Genomic DNA, 18161 nt, shown 5'->3' on the forward strand with positions numbered 1-18161 from the left:
AGACGAATTTGCTATGTATCATCTCCACTTGCAATTGAGGATAGAGGATGTAAAAACTTGAGCTTTTAATCAGACAGAAGATGACCCAATTACTGATCTGTAAACCAACTTTTTTCATAAACTACTTCCACCCAAGTCAGAAAATCGCCGATCTTGTATCATCAACCCTACCTGGATAGATTTTTATTTCGAGCATCACACGCGATATACAGCCATTTGGACCCGATAACGAGATCACCGAGTAATAATAATCGGTTAGGTGTTCCCATTCGACAACATTGGCACAATTGTAAGTCAAATGAAGAGAGGTCATGGGTTTGAAAGGATTGAGAATATCTATGACTTCAAACCATGAACAATTTGCTGGGGGGTAATGTTACCCACCCAACGCCCATTTCTCTACGTCTTGAGGAGTGTAATCGTCTTTCCAGAACAAGGCGAGTATGACTTCTGTCACTCTCAGCATTTCACTGTCACAGAATCACGGTGAAGCTCCTTTGATGTATTCCATGTGCGTCAATTTTTCTTGGGTTTATGGACGCATATATAGCACTGGCACAGATCAATATCGCAGCTCACCAATAGAATGCCTCGTTGATGATTGCAACAAATAATTACGAACATTTTGTAGCTTCCATTGAGTGGGAGCCTCAGCACTGCAACAAATGGTGTTTGGGGTTGTTTCATTCCCCTCGACTTGTCTCCCTGATTAATGGAGTAATTTCACAGAATGCTGGGGTCTCACTACTGTCTTAAAGCTTATAACGGCAGACATATCTGAGTATTGCCACGTGTACATCTCTACAGAAACAAGGCATTCTGAGCATTCTACCACAGGTACACAAGTGCTAATATTCATCTGCACCTAAAAGAGCTGAAATTACAAGCGATATCGCCAACTCAGGTTTCCGGACCCCTTGCAAACAGAGTGACAAGCCCACGGAATACTTGTCCCGTAAGCTGACGCGCTGGGAGAAGTTCGCCATCCACATTCCACACGCTTTCCTTATCCCCATGTGACAAAAACGTGAACAAGGGTGTCTGCGACACAAACAAACGTAAGCTCAAGTAAGAATAGAGTTTTGGTTATAATGTAGCAATTCAGAGATACGCCTTGTAGGGAAGAACAACCGTACCAGTAATTTCGTGAGAGGCAACACTATGTAGCTAATCAGAAAAATCATGTCAGAAGATTGACCCAGCTTCACACCTTATGATGCTCAACGAATGGAAAATTGAAAGGATCCGCACCACGTCTAGTCAAGCGCAGCAGCTGCCTGTTTAGAAAACCCCAATCAATTAAGAAAGAAACTAGACTATGATAAAAAGACTCGTCTTCCCTTCTTTCACAGCAAGTAAAATATTTTGGCTTCGAATTAAAGAGAACTATAAAACAAACCTGAGATAGTCAGGACGAGAACACTCTCGAATGAGGATTAGATGAAGCAGTCCATCTGCCAAGTGTGCATGGGCAGCCACTCCTTCCGGAGCTTTCTCATTCCGGCAAGACATGACTGCGGCACCTATGCTCTGAAACTTCGCATGGCATGTTTTCCATGTTGGTCCTTTACTACTCTCTTGTTGTCGGGGCCCCTCTGTGTCACTGTCACTGTTGATTACGTGGGAGAAATCAAACCCACTTGCACAAACTGCACAATTTGCGAGGCATACGACCTACAAGATTACACAGCCACTGTCATCGATGCAGCAAATTATTGCTTGAGATTTAGAATCTGAGATACGAACTGTAAAAAATGGTATGTCTATGAAAAAACTAAGAACTTAAGAAACGCTCAAGTAAATTCCAACACTCCACTCAAAAAGGATGGTTGTGAAGGTTTATCGAGGATAATGTGGTTTAACGACACAATAAAAAAATCACGTTGAACCACTCCTTGCAAGGTGCATTTTATTCTTACACAATTTTAATACAGTGAATATACCTTTTTGTTGTCATCAGGTCTGGTCTTGATAGATGTCTTTCTTGTCCAAGGGCCTTGAGGTATCTCTTTCTGGGGATCTGATGGGATATCTAAAAATGAGATTTCGGCCTCATAACTTCTGTTACATACACACGGTTTACAAATCGTGTGTCATGCAGCCGTCCCTTGGAATAATCTTTCCAAAAAGCCTTTATTAAGGAGATGGCTTAGCCATTGATAAGAACAGAAAAGGAAGAAAATCTCACTTGTGTTTTAAGAAGACCATACAGCCTGCAATATCATAACGAGCAGGACCCATCCACCGTAATTCCTCGCTTTCCCTCATCACATCTCCATAGAAACCATATCTGTCAAAAAGATCGTCAATAAACACTGTGAGCGCATGCATTGTGTTCGCATACAATCAGCAACCCATTCAAAGGGTAGTAAGATCCACAAATGTCTATGTTTACACAACTTAATTAATGTCTAATTCAGATGCATCCCTACCCAGCAAACGATGCTGCATAACGAACTTCAGGCTTCTCATCTGGTGACGCCTCCGGATCGTTTCTCCAGCCAGTAACTCTTACTATATCCAGAGGCATGCTGTCTCCTAGAATTATATGAAGCGCTGATGTTAATGGGTCACGTGTCCCTGTTGTACTGTACATGTGAACCAAGATGGAAATTTAAGAGGCAGTCACCAATATGAGGATGAATCTCTTTGACAACAGAGACAGATTTAATAGAAGACTCTAGGGAACAGGTAGCAACTAAATTTAAGGCTCACAGATATTCCCAACTGAATTCTAAAAATCCAATTATGTCATCGCAAAAACCAACCCGAACATATGCACTTACGGAACTCAAAACCCTAGCACGTAATTAGACTGAAACAAGTACCTTGTGGCCAAATTATGCCCAACCAATCAAAGATCGTGTGCAAAAGGGTGAAGCTCAGTGAGAGTAGAACAAACTTTTGGGCTTCAGAAGACGAAATTATCAACTTATAATTACATCGCATAGCAGTAAGACCAGCGAGTCAATGTTCTGAAGAACATGTTCGAAGTTAGACGCTGCATACCTGATAACAACAGTGTCTGTAGACCCGCCAGGTATTATTCCAATCCGCAGTTTGGGATTAGAATTCGATAAACAGGTGTTAGGATTCTCCAATTCTATACCTCTTCGACTCGAGGGAGTGAAGTCAGAAGCATCACCTGCAACCCATAGCTTAGAGCTTCATCACAAGAATCCATAATACAACAAAATCAAGTGTTGACATCGCCCTCCTTCCCAATCACAACAGATTTGCGAGAAATCGACCGCAGAAATCGGCCTTTCCATCAACGTTGAATTCACTCTTACCTACATTAACGTACTTACGACATCCCAACATGCTGCGCTTCGGAAGAAAAATGGTGCTAAACTTTTCCAAGAACAGACTCAACTGAGACATGACTTCAAGAAGTTAGGTGAATTGCGCACATACCTTTCCTCTTTGTACCGATAATTGATTCTGCTGGAACTGCTGCAGGCTGCAAAAAAATTCCTTGTTCATCCTGTACTGGCATATTGTGAGAGATAGAGCAGTAACTTGAATTACTATCAGCCTGTCTTAGCAACCCATCTTCAGTCATTTGAGTCAGTGTGTCGTTTACAGCTGCATGCAACCCGTCACACCCAGCCCCATTCGAACTAGTTTGTGTGCCCTTGTCAACATTCTTGGCGTCTTGACCGTTAACATTTTCTAAGGATAAAGGGACAGCTCCATTCTGGAGTAGTGGATACTGATCTGGAGAATTTTCAACTGATAGCTCTATCAAGCCTCCTTTGCCTTTAGGCATTACAATGGCCTCAGAATTACGCTGTTGAAGAAGCGTCCGCTTTTTATAGAAACTATTCAATGTTTGGGGCATAACGGCAGGCTGCGCTTTGTGGCGATGCATAACCAAGCCATTCAATACTTCGTTGAAGAAGCCATCTCCTCCCTACAAATTTAATAAAAATTGTAAGGAGCAATTCGTTCTGTTGATGTATCTGCAACCTTACAAATAACTTAAGAGCAACACTTATGTAGGGGAAAAGAAAGAAGTGAATATCCAGCTTGAAGTAAACGAAATTTGCCTCCTATGCAAAATCAGTCAGCAAACAACAAACCACAACAACAACGCCATCCAAAGCATTGAGTTCGTCTGTCGTAGCACGTTCCATTATATCATGTGCATGGCCTGCCCTTTCAGTCTTGACCACCTGCAACAATCAAGGACATACGAAAAGACTTCAAATTATATCACTAAACACAGCTGTAAAACATTTGAGTTCTTACACATTAATATTCACATAAGGCAAACCGCCCGAAGGATATGTATGAGGATTAGAAACTACCGTCACTTTAATCTTCGCCAGCTCAAACAGAGACGCTACGCGTTTCCATGTTTGGACACAAGATCCCTTTCCTCCATAAGGATTGACGAAGACCTGTATTAAATAAGACACCAAAGCAACTGATTACTTGCTTGCGTGCAGCAACATATAGCAAGTAGGCAGGTAAGATCTTTACATAATTCGTTCAACCACGCAACACCTAAAAAGACAACACGATTATTTTCTTCATATCACAACATCCGACACAGAAGCAAGAATAACAACGCAATCAAAGGAGCTTATAAATGACTTGAATCCACCTTTGAAATCAAACATCATGTACCTACTACTTCATACCCATGACAAGTTATGTCCTGAACTCCACATAACCAGGCAATACACTTGGAGCATCACAAAATACTGCACGTTTACGGTTCATCTAAATAAAACGCACCAGCAATTCTTTTGGCCTACGAGAATCTCCATGTAGTAGCATTTGGATTCGTTGAGTCCACTGCTGAACATCAGGAGCACTGGAGTGCCCGAACACATACACCTTTGGGACCCACTTGCCATCGAAACGCACGAACGTATGCACTTCAACCCTATGCAACTACCCTTCCAAGTATGAGGACAAGGCACACAAGCAAATGCCATCTTAAAGTCATATTCTATAATGTCATAACAGCACATTGCTATATTACACTTTTGACTGCAAAGTTGGAAACATATCGACACTATTTAAACCAGCAACACCAGAACTTGACACTTAAAAAATGAGACATGGTTACGACGATGGTATTCCACGTAAAAATTCGCATACCTGCTTTGGTGCGAGAGAACCTCCACACAACTGCACTTTGGCCTGGTTAACAGGACCTAAATCTAATGATTTTACGGCGAAAACTTCTGCTATCGGCAGGTGTCCTTCAGTATCCTTGATTGTATTTCTACAGCACAGTAACGCATTTGCATCCTATTCACCAACACTGTAAATAATTAATGCACCACTCAAAGCACTTGATACGCGAAGTTAGGCTTAAAAAACCGCCCAAACGACTTGAAAAAAAAGATACAATATCCTTTCTTCCAGAAGACTACGTCTTTTAAAACGGTAATGATAAACAACGACAAAAAATGGACCCTGCAGATCTACGTAGCATTCAATCAAATAAACATACTCTACTAGACTTCTATACTAGAAGAAAACAATGCAGGGTCACGATTAATACCAGCTTCTGATTGTCATCCTCGACAGCACGCCACAAAAGATGAGTGTTGGAAAGCGTTAGCGTAACTTGACCAACATTTTCAAGATAAAATGTGTCTTCCATCACTGTGTTACCATTTCCACAGGAATGTCGTCTGCCAGATCTGGACATACCGCAACAATCACCCTTACTTCCACTGTTACACGGTTCTTTGATATACACATCTTGTCCTTCTTGAGGGGCAGTGCCAATTGATATATATCGATGATTATCGCTTCTCATCACCCTGTGCATGAGCATTGAAAAGCATAAATGTAACGGCCATAGCTCTTGCTAATAGAGTGCACATGCATCAAACATGAGAATGAAAACAATATGGTAGCCATACAGCTTAAGAGGAATGTACAAGTGATGGCAATAACACAGGTAACATGATCAAATAACAAAAAATATCTCCAGAACGCGCCTATTTAAAGGGTTGAAAGCCCAATCATGCAAATGATCATACATATACCAAAAAAATGATGTGCAATGTCAATCCCAGCATAGGGGCCCATTTCACTACATTATGTGACGTGTGGACTACCCTTACCAACTCCATTCTTCAGTAGAATAAAGCAAAATGATTGAAAGCAGAGATTGTCAGCCTTTCACTTGCCTGCCTTTCGTGGGACCCTCGCCCAACGCCATTTAGAATTGCATTACAGCTGGAACGTTCCTCCTCCTCCTTCTTCGTCTCTGCAGAACCAAAATTGCCACCAAGGCAATGCGTAAAAAAAGTTTTAGGTAAGGGAGTCAAGAAAAGCAAAAAGACTTTCAATTGGTGCTGAGCAAACATCAGTTTTCTAGGTGCATTAGAACTACATGTTCGAGGCCGTTATCTGAGATTTTCTCTACAAAAGCTGTTCCAACTACAGAGATAGTCGACACGTTTCTTTGTAGCAGAACCTAAAGACATGACGTGAAAGATTTACGTCCAGCTGCGTTAAAAAATCTACATTCAACTCAATTTCCACTTCCAGTCAAACATTACAAACAGGGAGCCTACTGGCACTGAATCAAACCTACAAATCTCTCAGTATTTCAAGGAACGCACGCCATTACAATCCTACAGCAAGATACATCATTCGAAAAATTCATCCGACATCAAGCTCCAATGCGCGTACCAGGATCCACACTGTCCTCGCTAATCTTTACTGCGAATCAATCAAATCCAAAAAGCTCTCTCCATCCAGACAAAGCCAGATCAAGTTTGGAGCCCTAGAATCTGACCTTCAGAAATCGCCTTCGGATCACAGGAACTCTCACATCAGCAGCAGCAACTGAGGACGAAGATGGTTTCGGGAAAAATAATTATACATACAAGGAAGACAAAAAAAATAAAAGTAAAAAAATAAATAAGGAGCTAATTTATAAATTCCGCGTCAACATCGATGTGCATTTGCCTCGTCGATCATTCTCGGAACCGCAAAACCGCAAAATCTCAGCATTCGCGACCACCACGAAAATCGCACTGAAGTTGCTAGGAAGTTTGATGTTCGTCGAAGCTGCGACGGAAAGAAGCGGAGTCCGATGTGGCGTCAGTCGCCAACTCAGGATATTATTTCTGCCAACTCGACAAAAACAAATATATATATATATATATATATATATATACATGTGGCTGTTTAAACGTCATGGACGGCATTTCTGTTTGTGCGATTTTCATCGTCAAATTCCGTAACGATTTGCTCAGTTTCAGTTTACTAGATCTCCATCTTCGGATTTAACAACAACATATATATATATATATATATATAGATTACAAATTAAATTAAGAGTACAACTTCACAATTACTTTTTCTCAGTTTCAAATAGAGAAAAAATTGTCATGTACACATAGATATATAGACATAATCTTTGAAAAGATAGGAAACGATGAGTCTATGAATAGTTTGAAGTTGGTTTATATCTAATTCTGTAAGCACAGGAAATTTGAAGAATAAAAATAAAATAAAAATAGATATAGCCATAGCATTTGATTGGTCAAAAATAAACAGAAGCTCGTATACTTGTGTATTTTCTTGTATAAATTCTGTACCACAGAATCACAATCCGACAACCGCGAAAGACAACAATAAAGGATTCAAGAATAAGAAGGAAAAAATTAACTCAAAAAATGACATGGAATCTCACAGGATAGCAATACTTGCAAAAACGACGATATTAGATTGTTGCTCTGCTTGAAGGAGTCATTAAAAGTCGTAGTAAGAGGATTAAAAAAAGGTGCGTAAGTAAGCAAGGACGTGCGAAGAAGGGGAGGGGGGGGGAGGAGGACATGATGGTGTGTGAGCACCTTGAATGAATGGCGATACCGAGAAGAGACCGGTGGAGAGGGGCCCAGAGGAGACCATCTTGCGTGCGCTGCACAGTACTCTGCGAGCTCTGAGATCGGATCGGAAGCGAGTTTCCGAGGCCAGGGAATGAGCTTTGAGGACATTTTTGTGGTGCATGCGGTGAAAAATGCCTGAGGGCAGGTGATCTTGGAGGCACAATGGCGAGGCTGAGCATGTGTGTGCAGTGTTCGTGTTGTTAGTCTCTTTTCTCCTTGTAGCTGAGATCAGCAACCATGGCCCCAGTTGCGGAGACCGATTTTCCATCTCCACTCCAGCTGCCGTTAAGCCACAAGTCCGTGGCGTCTCTATTCCAGGACGATAGCTCGGGGCCTTTGTGGTTTAAGAAAGATGCGTTCCTCTCTGGTTCTTTTGATGCGGAGGCTTACATCTCAGATCTGCGACGCTTTGTGCCCTTCGAAACCCTAAGGGCCGAGCTTCGTGATCATTTGGGAGGGTTGAAAAGCGAGCTGGTGGAGCTTATTAATAGGGATTATGCTGATTTTGTAAACTTGACTACGAAGCTTGTGGACGTCGATGGCGCCGTGCTACGTATGCGTATGCCCTTGAACGAGCTCCGGGGGAAGCTTGTCGTGGTGAGGGATAATGTGAACAGCACGCTGCTTTTATTGCAAGACGGGTTGAAGAGACGGGCGGATGCGTCCGCTTCAAGAGAAATGCTGGATTTGCTATTGGACACTTCTCATGTTGTCTCCAAGGTTCATCTCCTGTCTACTCTTGTCTATCCTGTGGTTTCTTCTGTATCGCGTATGCGTTCTTCACGCAATTTTGCTAGCCTCTTTCTTCATTGTCTATGCCCAACACATAGCTTGAAAATTGCACTTGAGTAATAAATAGGACAAAATCCTTGCTCCTCATAGCTGAAGCGGTCCAAATCGAAGTATACTGTACTTACATTACGGCTTTCGGAAATTTTCAACTTGTTATTGGGCGATACCAATTTATATTCCGAACCTTTAAACGGTAATTGAGATCCAGTTATTTTACGCAACAAATTTTCAGGTTTATTCAATGAACTTCACTGATAGATTAGCCGAAAATTATGCAGGTTGAGAAGCTTCTACTGGAGTTGCAAAGTATGCCTGAAGAAGGGCCGCAGGTGCCTCCAGCTGAAAGGAACGACGGATTTAGGAGAGTATACAGCAACAGCAACTTAGGAGAAGAGCAGGGTGCCAGTCCGGAGGAAGCACGGAGTCGATTACTGGAAAGAATAGCTAGCGAAATGAATCGATTGAAGTTCTATGTTGCGCGTGCTGAGGTTTGTTTATGATTTATGTTTTTTCATGCGCATGTCTCAACATTCAAAATATTCATTTGTACTCTCTTTTTTGTCACTAGCCCGTATAGTTTCAAGTGAAAGTACGAATTAATGTAGGAAATTTGTTCAAATAATTATCTTGCAGTTCCGCTTTTCTTCTGTGGATTTCAAGTTATGATATTTTGTTTTTACACAGAGTGTCACATTTGTGCCACTTGCTCAGAGTCCCACACATTAGTCGTGAAGGTTTCAACATAAAATGACTTAAAAGGTCGCTCTTGTTTGCAACCAGCTACGCCCTGAATTTTACATACATTTGTGAAGGTATGTTTGGTTTATTGAGATTGTCCACCATGATACTCTTTGATATTCACATAGTTTTATCTCAATCTCGTCTTATCGTGTTTCCACAGGACTTGCCATTCATTCAAAATATGCAACCTCGCATAGGGAGCGCAGATGCGTTTTTGGATGCTAGTTTAAGGCGCTGTTTTGTGAGGGGTCTTGAACTTCGGAATGAAACTGTGATTATTCACTGTTTACGTGCATACGCTGCAATAGACAACAGTGCTGGAGCTGAGGAGGCATTTCGATCTGCTGTTGTGGCGCCATTTGTACAGAAAGCTCTTCTCTCACCGCCAACGGGAGTTGCAGTGGCTCCAAGAAGTGATAGGTTTGAAGAGTTTTTGGAAGAAATTAAGGCCTACATTCAAACTGATTGCCTGTTTCTTCTTGACAAGGCTGCGGCAGGTATTTATTACTTCTTACCGTACCTATCATTGTGCCCTAACATTGCTTTCGGGGTTACTTCATATTGAGAGTCCGGAAGTTTCTTGTTGCTTACCGTGTTACTTATTGAATGCCTTCGCCATTTCAAGCTACGTTTACAAGACCATGTACCTGCCTGCATTGGTGGAGCATGTCATTAGACACTTCAGTGCACAGCTACTCGATGGTGCCATATTGCAATGACATTAATAAAGTTACCATGAGAGTGATAGTATGTTGATAAGAACACATTGAAAGAAAATATCGACTGTTCTCTGATGCTACTAAAAGTTTTTAATAGGATGGTGAGCAGCGGATGGTCATAGAACACATTGTTGTAAAGATCAAAGGTATCAAATCCTGCGCTACATCTGATGTATCTCTTATTCATCCCCATACGGTGACTATACGTGTTCAAAAGTAGAGATGTTATGTGTGACTGACGCACTTGCCTTGTTCCTTTGGATTCTTGCAGCGAATTCCGGTCTTCTAGTATTCGACTTTTTGAGCAGTTCAATTTTGAAGGAGGTACTTTCGGCTCTACAAACTGGAAAGCCGGGTGTTTTTTCCCCAGGAAAACCTAAAGAGTTTTTGGTGAACTACAAGTCCAGTCTGAAATTTTTAAGTTTTCTAGAAGGTATTGCTTATTGCCTCAATTCTTACTATGCTTTGTGCTCTGTAACTTCATGTGCCTTTATGTGGCTTCTGTGGAAGCTTCTTACTATTTTTTTGAAGGGATTGTTCTACCCTACCATTATTGGCTTCTCTTGCCATTTCATGTGAATGCTTATTATTTCATCATCAGGAGTCTAGTGTTGTTGGCTGGGACATGGGTCAAACACAATATCAAGTATTTGCTGTTGGTATGGCGGTGTCTTTATGGTTTGTTTACCTTTTTGCAGGGTACTGTCGTTCAAAAAATGCAGTAGGTGCTTTTCGTACATCGGTTGCATACACGGATTTCCTCAAGCAATGGAACCTACAAATATATTTTACTTTGAGGTATGTTTGATTTGCTATCAGAACCACTAATGTTTTCATCCTGATGCTATATTTTATTTTGGAAGAGACGACCTCTGGCATTTGGTGATGAGCTAATGCAGGTGTGTAACCAATAATCTCTTGTTAGATTCCAAGAAATTGCGCAGTCTCTAGATAGCGCCCTTGCCGGACCTCCCGCAGCAGTAAAATCTCCGGATATAGCTGAGGAGAGCAAGGTTGGATTGGCTGTAAGCTCTAGTGTCTCGCTTTGGGAGTGCCTGCAACGCTGTTGGCAAGATGATGTGTACATTGATGCCATCTCTGATAAATTTCTGCGTCTTACACTCCAACTTCTGTCAAGGTTTGGCCATCTCGTCTTTATTTTGTTTGTTTGCTGTATGCATTCTCTGTTACTCGATTTCATCCCATGTTCATCTGTATTAACTTCGGTAATTGGAAAATTTCTTAGATATGCGACGTGGTTATCAGCTGGTTTGGCTGCTCGCAAAGCTGGCGATGCGACTAACTATCCAGGAGGCGAGTGGTCGTTAGCCTCTGCTCCTGAAGACTTTGCCCTTGTAGGGCTCTAATCTTCAACTTAAGAACTTTGTGTTGCCATTACTTCCTAGACATGCATCTCCTCCTTGAAGCGGGGCTCTTTGGGTTGGGCTAAGTTGGTGAGGTAGGTGTACACTAATGAGTTTGTTTTCTGTGCAGCTAAGACACGATGTAGAGCTTCTGGTTCGTATGGTGAAGAGTTCACATGTTGATAAAGTATTAGCTCTTCTTAATGGTAGCCCGGATAATGTTGTGGTGGTAGTGCGTGAAAGCCTGAATCTGGGGCTTCGATCTTTGTCGACTATGGTACCTGCTCTGTCTGATGTTCTCACGGATGCTTTGACCGATAAATGTGTAGAGGTAAGAGTGTTTCGTCTTTGTGATAGTTCACTTCCATCGGAACTACTGAAGAACTTATCGCGTACTGCTGTGTAATGCAGCTTGGTTTTCCATGGTTCAATACTCTAGTCTATCTAATAAGTGTTATGAGTCAGTTTATTTGCTGTGTTCTTAGTTAGCAACCCTGCTTGGTTGCAGGTTCTCAAGCAAGCTAAAGGTATCGTCGCAACATACCGCATGACAAATCGGCCACTCCCCAGTCGCCACTCACCCTATGTTTCGAGTGTCTTCCAGCCACTTAAGGTCAACTCTGTCGCACATGACGCTAACCTAGTGATTGTGGAGTTGAAGGTTTTCTTTACGAGCAATGTTTACTCTTTGAGATTTATGCATGCTCGCCTCCCACATTGACTTGAGTTACTCATCTGTGGTCATGCTTTTTCCAGAAGTTAGTTTTTATCCTCGTCTTAATGATTTGTTTTGATATTGGTTCCATGTGCGTTTTGTTTTTTATGCAGGCATTTTTGGAAGATGAAAGATATGCCCATGTAATGAAAGAGATGCAAGCAGAATTACTTGCTTTGGTGTCAGAAAAAATAACATCTCAATATGACGTTTTGGCACGAGACATGGTTTCAATGGTCAGTGTTCTTGTCCTGGCTTGTTCTTCGGTAACATGTTTGTCTTGATCTGATTGATCCGACATTCAGTCCTAATGTGGTGCTCTTGTCTGCAGGCTAGACAAACGGAAGCCTCATTGCTGCTTTTGAGGCGAGGTGCACGGCAAAGAGGTGCTGGAGCTGCTGACACTAATGACAACGTCTCTGATAACCTTTCTGATAAGATCTGTGCTCAGTTGTTCTTAGACGTTCAGGTATTCCTTTAATTAACTCTTAGTATTAAGTTGAGGCATTGACAAGATCCTGGTTGATACTGTAATCGTACTGTCTATAATTTGCTTCAAATTCTGCTGATTTTTTAGAAATTTCAAGTGGGTTACATGTGAGTGTCATTTGGTGTGCACAACACTCTTTCTAAATTGTCCGGGTCTTATTTGGGATGCTTAACAGGAATATGGTCGCCGTTTAGCAGCATTGGGAGTCAAAGCAACGGACATACCAGCCTACATCTCCTTGTGGCAATGCGTTGCTCCTCAGGATAGGCAAGACGTTGTCCAATTCTAGCCCATCTTTGATCACTAGTAGAAATTGTAGGCTATTTACCTTAAAATAACCGGGCACATGTTACCATACTGTGTGGGTTGGGTCATTAATGCGAAGGACTCTCAAATTATGCTTTTTATTCAGATAGTTATTTCCCAGTATGCAGCAAAGTATTTTTTTTTTTTTTTTTTTTTTTTTCTCTCTCTCTCTCTCTTATCGTGTTTTCATTTTCAGCTATTCGATTGCTAAATTGTTTATTAAGATCTGTTCTATTGGACCTTTGTGCTGAGCCTCTTCTGCTTTTTCATCATACTATGCATATATGTAGCCATCTAGAGGCCTGACAAGAGCATACAAGTTCTGCAGAATAATATTATCCTTCAGATCTCACTGTTTGCCGAGTGGCAACACTTGTACCGCCTTTGGTTGATGTTACGGATGCGTGTTTTTTGCTACACCATTGGTAGCTACTGATCTACAGTCTAAACAGCTTAAGGACAGCACACAAGTTCATTCGAGCCTAGGAACGGGAAGAAACTTAGGTAGGACTTGCTAAGACGTTCATTTCCTCAGATTTTACTGTGTCGGAAAATTTTGCATTGTACGTTTACTTTATTTCGTATAAGTTGGAGGTTGGATTCTGGATCATCGAGTTGAGCTGGGATAGCTTGTAAATTTAGCTAGGCTGATTTTACAGAACATGCAGAGAATGCTACGTTGGCATCCATGAGAGGTTTTTGTATTAATATCTCGTAAGGCAACCAAGTAATATTTGTATTCCACTCATCTAAGGTTCATTTTGTGAAAAGATTTGTAAAAAGTGTCATTGATAACTTGTTGGAAGTCAAATCTTAATTGAGGTTTAAGAAATACTATGGATCATGTTGCATACCAATAGTAAAATAGTATAAACATGCTGCATTTCTTATGACACGTTTTCATTGTAGAATAGGATTCTACTAGCATGTTAATAGATGAGGATAAAATGATTAGATTTTTTTTTTTTTAATTTAATAAAGGGGAAGACTTGTGCGATTAGGATTTAGTATATTAAATAATTTCATTTAAAAGATAATAATGTCTTTCTTGTTATAAACATGAAACGTGTTAAGTTGGTGTTGCAAATATTTTTAGAATTATTTTATAAATTATTACTTTTCTTGTAAATTAAATGACGGTTTTTTTCTACTCGGAAAAAATAGATTTTAACATAAATTTTACTTCCAAAAAAAAAGAAAAAATAAAGTGAATAATGTTAAATTTCAAATATAATAATAATGATAAAGACTAAAACAATGTGAATAATGTTATAACAGATGTTGATAATCACTCGTACATACTTGTGAGGCTACAAGTATCAGAAATCAAGAATACTGGTATGGAAAACAAAACATTAATGCATATAAAATTCCAAGATATTATTTTTTTACCTTAAATGTATAAACTCATTAGCCTTTAAATCACTAAAACAGTGATATAAAAAATTGTATAACACTTGCAATACTTACATAAATTTTCTCCTCAAGAATATAATATTGCTTAACAAAAAAACTAATTCTTATAATTAAATATATCTGAAAATCATAAAACATGTAAAAATAATCCAAAATTAATTGATAAGTCTAACATTAGTAGACATAACAACATCATATCTCGATCTCTCTCCCTTTCTCTCTATATGTGTGCAATTATAACATTTCCATAGTTGAACAGATTTTGACATAATTAATATTCAAGTATTAACTCTTTAATAGTTGGTTCAACCATATTACAACAGTAGTATTAGAAAGTCAATGCTCACTAGCTTTTCAATGTAGTGTTATTTTAACAGAATCACATTGTTATTGTACAGATCAACAGTTGTTATTTAATGATATTAAGAAATGGTTGTATTCATGTTTATTAATTTAATCAAGAATTTTTTTAAATATATGACTAATATCAGGAACTTGTAGAGGAATCTCCCACAGGCACATGATGTCCAAAAACAGCTTCTCCACGAACAACATGCTTCGAAGAATGCATCTAGAATTGGGGCTTCATTCCACAGTTGAATCAGATGCCACACTCCAGCAAGCAATGAAAGCAGATTGAGACAAATCTGGGAGTACGAGAAGGTAAAAATGCTTTTCTATGAATAAGACTTGGGGAAGATGACGACAGAATAAATTGCCATCTTCATCAAAAACACCGACTTGTTCGCAACCTTCATGTAGAATGCGGGGCAGATAGAAACCCTCTTGGAAATGTAAGCCTAATATTATCGTAAAACGTGGCACTATGGTATAATATACAAACAGCTATTGCTCTCCGCATAATCCCTACTTTCGGTGGATTTCAACGGCTGTCTGCAATTGACTGACAAACAGGCAGAAAGACAGACAAACAGATCCTCCTCGAAGTTGCAGGCACGACGATGACTAGAATCAGGTTCTGGTTGAATCAGACTAGCGCATTGCTTGATCTGTTCGGATAGTTCGGACGTTGGTGATAGAGCCTCAGTTGCTGCAACAATAGTGGAACGGACTCAAAAACCACACGAGACGACGTGAGTGGCATTGGTTTTGGAGCACTCCGAAGCACGGGGGAAGCAAGCCTTGATGTACTCGCAGTCACACCCCAGGTGGGTTCCGATCTCGCATCGAACCTGCTCACCAGGGAGGCATTCTTTGCCGGGTGCTTGGCACACTGCAAGCAAGCAACATGGTCAGAGATGCAGATGGTCAGATCCTCCGGGAATGGCATCACAGGACCCTCGAACAATCATGGTTCATCTCTGTTGCTCTTAGAATTCCTTGAGATTAGCCATTCGTTGAATACACTACCCCTGTCCTAGAGAGTTCTGGAGATGAGATCTGGTTGCAACGTCCCTGTGATACTGTGAAGATGGTGTGGACTTACACAGTTGTATATCAGTTCGGTGTACGCTGGGAGGTGCGAGTAGACGGCGACTAGCTAGGTTGTTCAGTTCCAACATCGAAGTTAACTGCATAGCCACTCAGACCTCATCTTGTTAGACCTTCAGCCAAAATTTTCCAATCACAGTATGACATTCTCACAGCCTCCATAGCGTTCATATCTACTGTCGAGTGCTTCAAATTCAAGGAATTATTGTGGATCGAGCATGACGCTGCTTGCCTGTGCAGCTTCAGCCTGGATTCTCGCCAAGTCTTGCATTGTCAGGTACTTCCGAACGCCCTCTACAGATTCCAAAATGTCTACTCATCAAATCCTCTCACCTCAACCATTTTTCAGATCCTAAATGTCGATACTTTCTTCTACTTCCTTGGATGCAAGCCGTGCCTCAAAGGCCAAATACCCTAAACTCTGTCGTGCTTCAGAAGCTCGAGACACACACAAAAGTACTAAGTAGCATTCACCGGAAGTTCGAAGAGGAATAGACGTGACAGTTTTGAGATATTAATTACCTGAGGCTACTAGCAATAACAAAAGAACGCCCATAACGTCAATGTACTTCGAGGCCATTGCCGCTCAGCTTTTGGATTTATGACGGCACAATTGAAGTATCTGCGGCACAGAATCAAAACTCTCAACCTTCAGACTCGAACACCGCAAAACTCCGCAAAATAGGAGTACCAGAAACTGACTTTCAAGCTACGAGTACGAATTGCAAGCTAGTGCCCCTAACCAGTAGCCACTTGCAAATGAGTCAACTTCCGCGGGCGGCGACGACAATTTCAAACTGCAGTGTCGTAGACGAGTGCGATCGCGATCTCCTAACGAGCCCCAGCTTAGCGAGACTATCAAGGCACGCTCTACCGCAATCAAAGCTAGCACTACTGTAGTCTCTGAACCTGTTCAATACGCGCTGAATGCTTCTTTTTCTTGAGAAGCAGATTTTCCAATCATGCAACGAAAAATTATGAGAGTGCCCTGGCAGCACAGTTCCAAGCTGGGAGTGGGTCCGATGCAATCAATCATCCACCATTGGCAAGGGAACCTCAACGAAATGGAATCTGGTGTGTTGGCGAGAATTATTTTCAGCAAGTCCGAAGCGTCTCGAAAGGGAAGCTTTTCCGCTCACGGCAATCAGAGGATCGAGCGATAGCAACGGCTATGTCAAGAGGGCTGTAGCAGTAGCATCCACATGCTCACCCAGACCTTGTCAGAGCCCTTGGGGATGACTCTGTGGAAGATATATTGGTCGGTCGGTTAACATTCATGGAGCTGGGGAATGAAACATAGAGTCAATAATGAAAAAAAACTATAATATTTCTTTTATCCGCACCACCATTTCTATAACAAGAGCTCAATGTGTGCCTTTATACTTATTTGAGCAGACAGCTCATATTTTAAGAAAACGCCTTTACATGAAAAGCTGAAGTTGAGAGAAAAGCATATCTTTGAAACAGTGACTTCTTGTGTATCTCTTCGTTTGGATGTCTAATGAATGTAAAGAATCTGTGGGTGACTCTCTTGATGCCCTCCAGGCATAACTTTTATAAGTGAGGACAGACTGGGATGTTGGTGAGCAATCATTCATGCATGGTTCTCGAGGTGGAATGATTCTACTTCGGAAAGTTGTATTATTACTGGCTCGATAATTGTGGGGATGTTGTGAATGAGTTTGACATGAATCATGGTCGCTCGTTTCGTCTTTCTTCTGTGTAAGCAAATCGATCCCGCCCGTTCCGAAGAACTTGATTTCGCGGGGAACAGAAACTGCAGGTAGACACTTCCGCGTCTACAAAATCCTGGACATTCGCTGACTACAACCCCGACATTTACACTCTCAGATCCTCCTCCTCACACTGCAGGGCCAGTTTCCACTTCTTCAAGCTCTCGGTGCCACTGCCAGATTGTATTTTTATTAGATCACAGTGGAAACTGTGTCTCGTCCGTGAGTAACGCAGATACCGAACTTCGACTACCGCTGGTCATCCATGGATCCGTTTTTTTCTAGAAATTCGAGATAAATGTAGTGGGAGGCAGTTTACATAAACTGACATATGTCGCTCCGTTCGTGCGCTCGTTGCTGACAGCGAAAGGCCATGGCGAATCGACGGGAGGATGGGGACCATGGCAGTGGAAACTTTCAGGCACACAAAAGCTTGCGGTGGTGATCCTGTAACATGCCAGTTCATTTCAGTTGCACCGTAGTGTGTTCTTTCGTCCAGGTTTCCATGAGAACTCAGTCCAGTGCACGAAGGAAACCGCGAGAGAGAGACTTCGACTTC

The 18161-nt window shown here is 41.3% G+C and overlaps 3 protein-coding genes across 6 annotated transcripts; 1 reads left to right on the forward strand and 2 right to left on the reverse strand.

The window, feature by feature from the left end:
- Nucleotides 1–568: 568 nt before the first annotated feature.
- On the reverse strand, nt 569–6998 carry LOC112291468 (ceramide kinase). 2 transcript variants are annotated; one of them, XM_024538895.3, is made up of 15 exons: nt 6776–6998; nt 6162–6241; nt 5525–5789; nt 5116–5268; nt 4747–4905; nt 4314–4406; nt 4086–4178; nt 3418–3916; nt 3010–3145; nt 2433–2588; nt 2189–2290; nt 1944–2061; nt 1400–1674; nt 1211–1277; nt 569–1041 (listed from the first exon to the last, which is right to left on the reverse strand). In XM_024538895.3, the coding sequence occupies exons 2-15, from the start codon at nt 6191–6193 to the stop codon at nt 901–903; spliced, it is 2289 nt and encodes a 762-aa protein (XP_024394663.1). In that variant the 5' UTR covers nt 6194–6241; nt 6776–6998; the 3' UTR covers nt 569–900. The 2 variants fall into 2 exon arrangements, with proteins under 2 accessions (XP_024394663.1, XP_024394662.1); XM_024538894.3 differs by having other exon boundaries at nt 6670–6933.
- An 819-nt stretch (nt 6999–7817) lies between these two features.
- LOC112291679 (conserved oligomeric Golgi complex subunit 2) lies at nt 7818–13124 on the forward strand. The gene is made up of 12 exons (XM_024539460.3): nt 7818–8594; nt 8945–9154; nt 9568–9904; nt 10398–10559; nt 10825–10924; nt 11052–11264; nt 11373–11481; nt 11621–11821; nt 11999–12103; nt 12319–12441; nt 12537–12674; nt 12871–13124. Exons 1-12 carry the CDS (start codon nt 8112–8114, stop codon nt 12982–12984), a joined length of 2295 nt encoding a protein of 764 aa, XP_024395228.1. The 5' UTR covers nt 7818–8111; the 3' UTR covers nt 12985–13124.
- A 1947-nt stretch (nt 13125–15071) lies between these two features.
- Nucleotides 15072–17001, reverse strand: LOC112290991 (uncharacterized). 3 transcript variants are annotated; one of them, XM_024537898.3, is made up of 5 exons: nt 16779–17001; nt 16392–16491; nt 16102–16163; nt 15865–15949; nt 15072–15651 (listed from the first exon to the last, which is right to left on the reverse strand). In XM_024537898.3, the coding sequence occupies exons 2-5, from the start codon at nt 16447–16449 to the stop codon at nt 15491–15493; spliced, it is 366 nt and encodes a 121-aa protein (XP_024393666.1). In that variant the 5' UTR covers nt 16450–16491; nt 16779–17001; the 3' UTR covers nt 15072–15490. The 3 variants fall into 3 exon arrangements, with proteins under 3 accessions (XP_024393666.1, XP_024393664.1, XP_024393665.1); XM_024537896.3 differs by lacking the exon at nt 16779–17001 and adding an exon at nt 16613–16768; XM_024537897.3 differs by lacking the exon at nt 16779–17001 and having other exon boundaries at nt 16392–16689.
- Between the last annotated feature and the right edge of the window lie 1160 nt (nt 17002–18161).

This window comes from Physcomitrium patens, chromosome 14 (genome assembly GCF_059467195.1).
Source record: "Physcomitrium patens ecotype Gransden chromosome 14, ASM5946719v1, whole genome shotgun sequence".
In the NCBI taxonomy this organism is placed as follows: Eukaryota; Viridiplantae; Streptophyta; class Bryopsida; order Funariales; family Funariaceae; genus Physcomitrium; species Physcomitrium patens.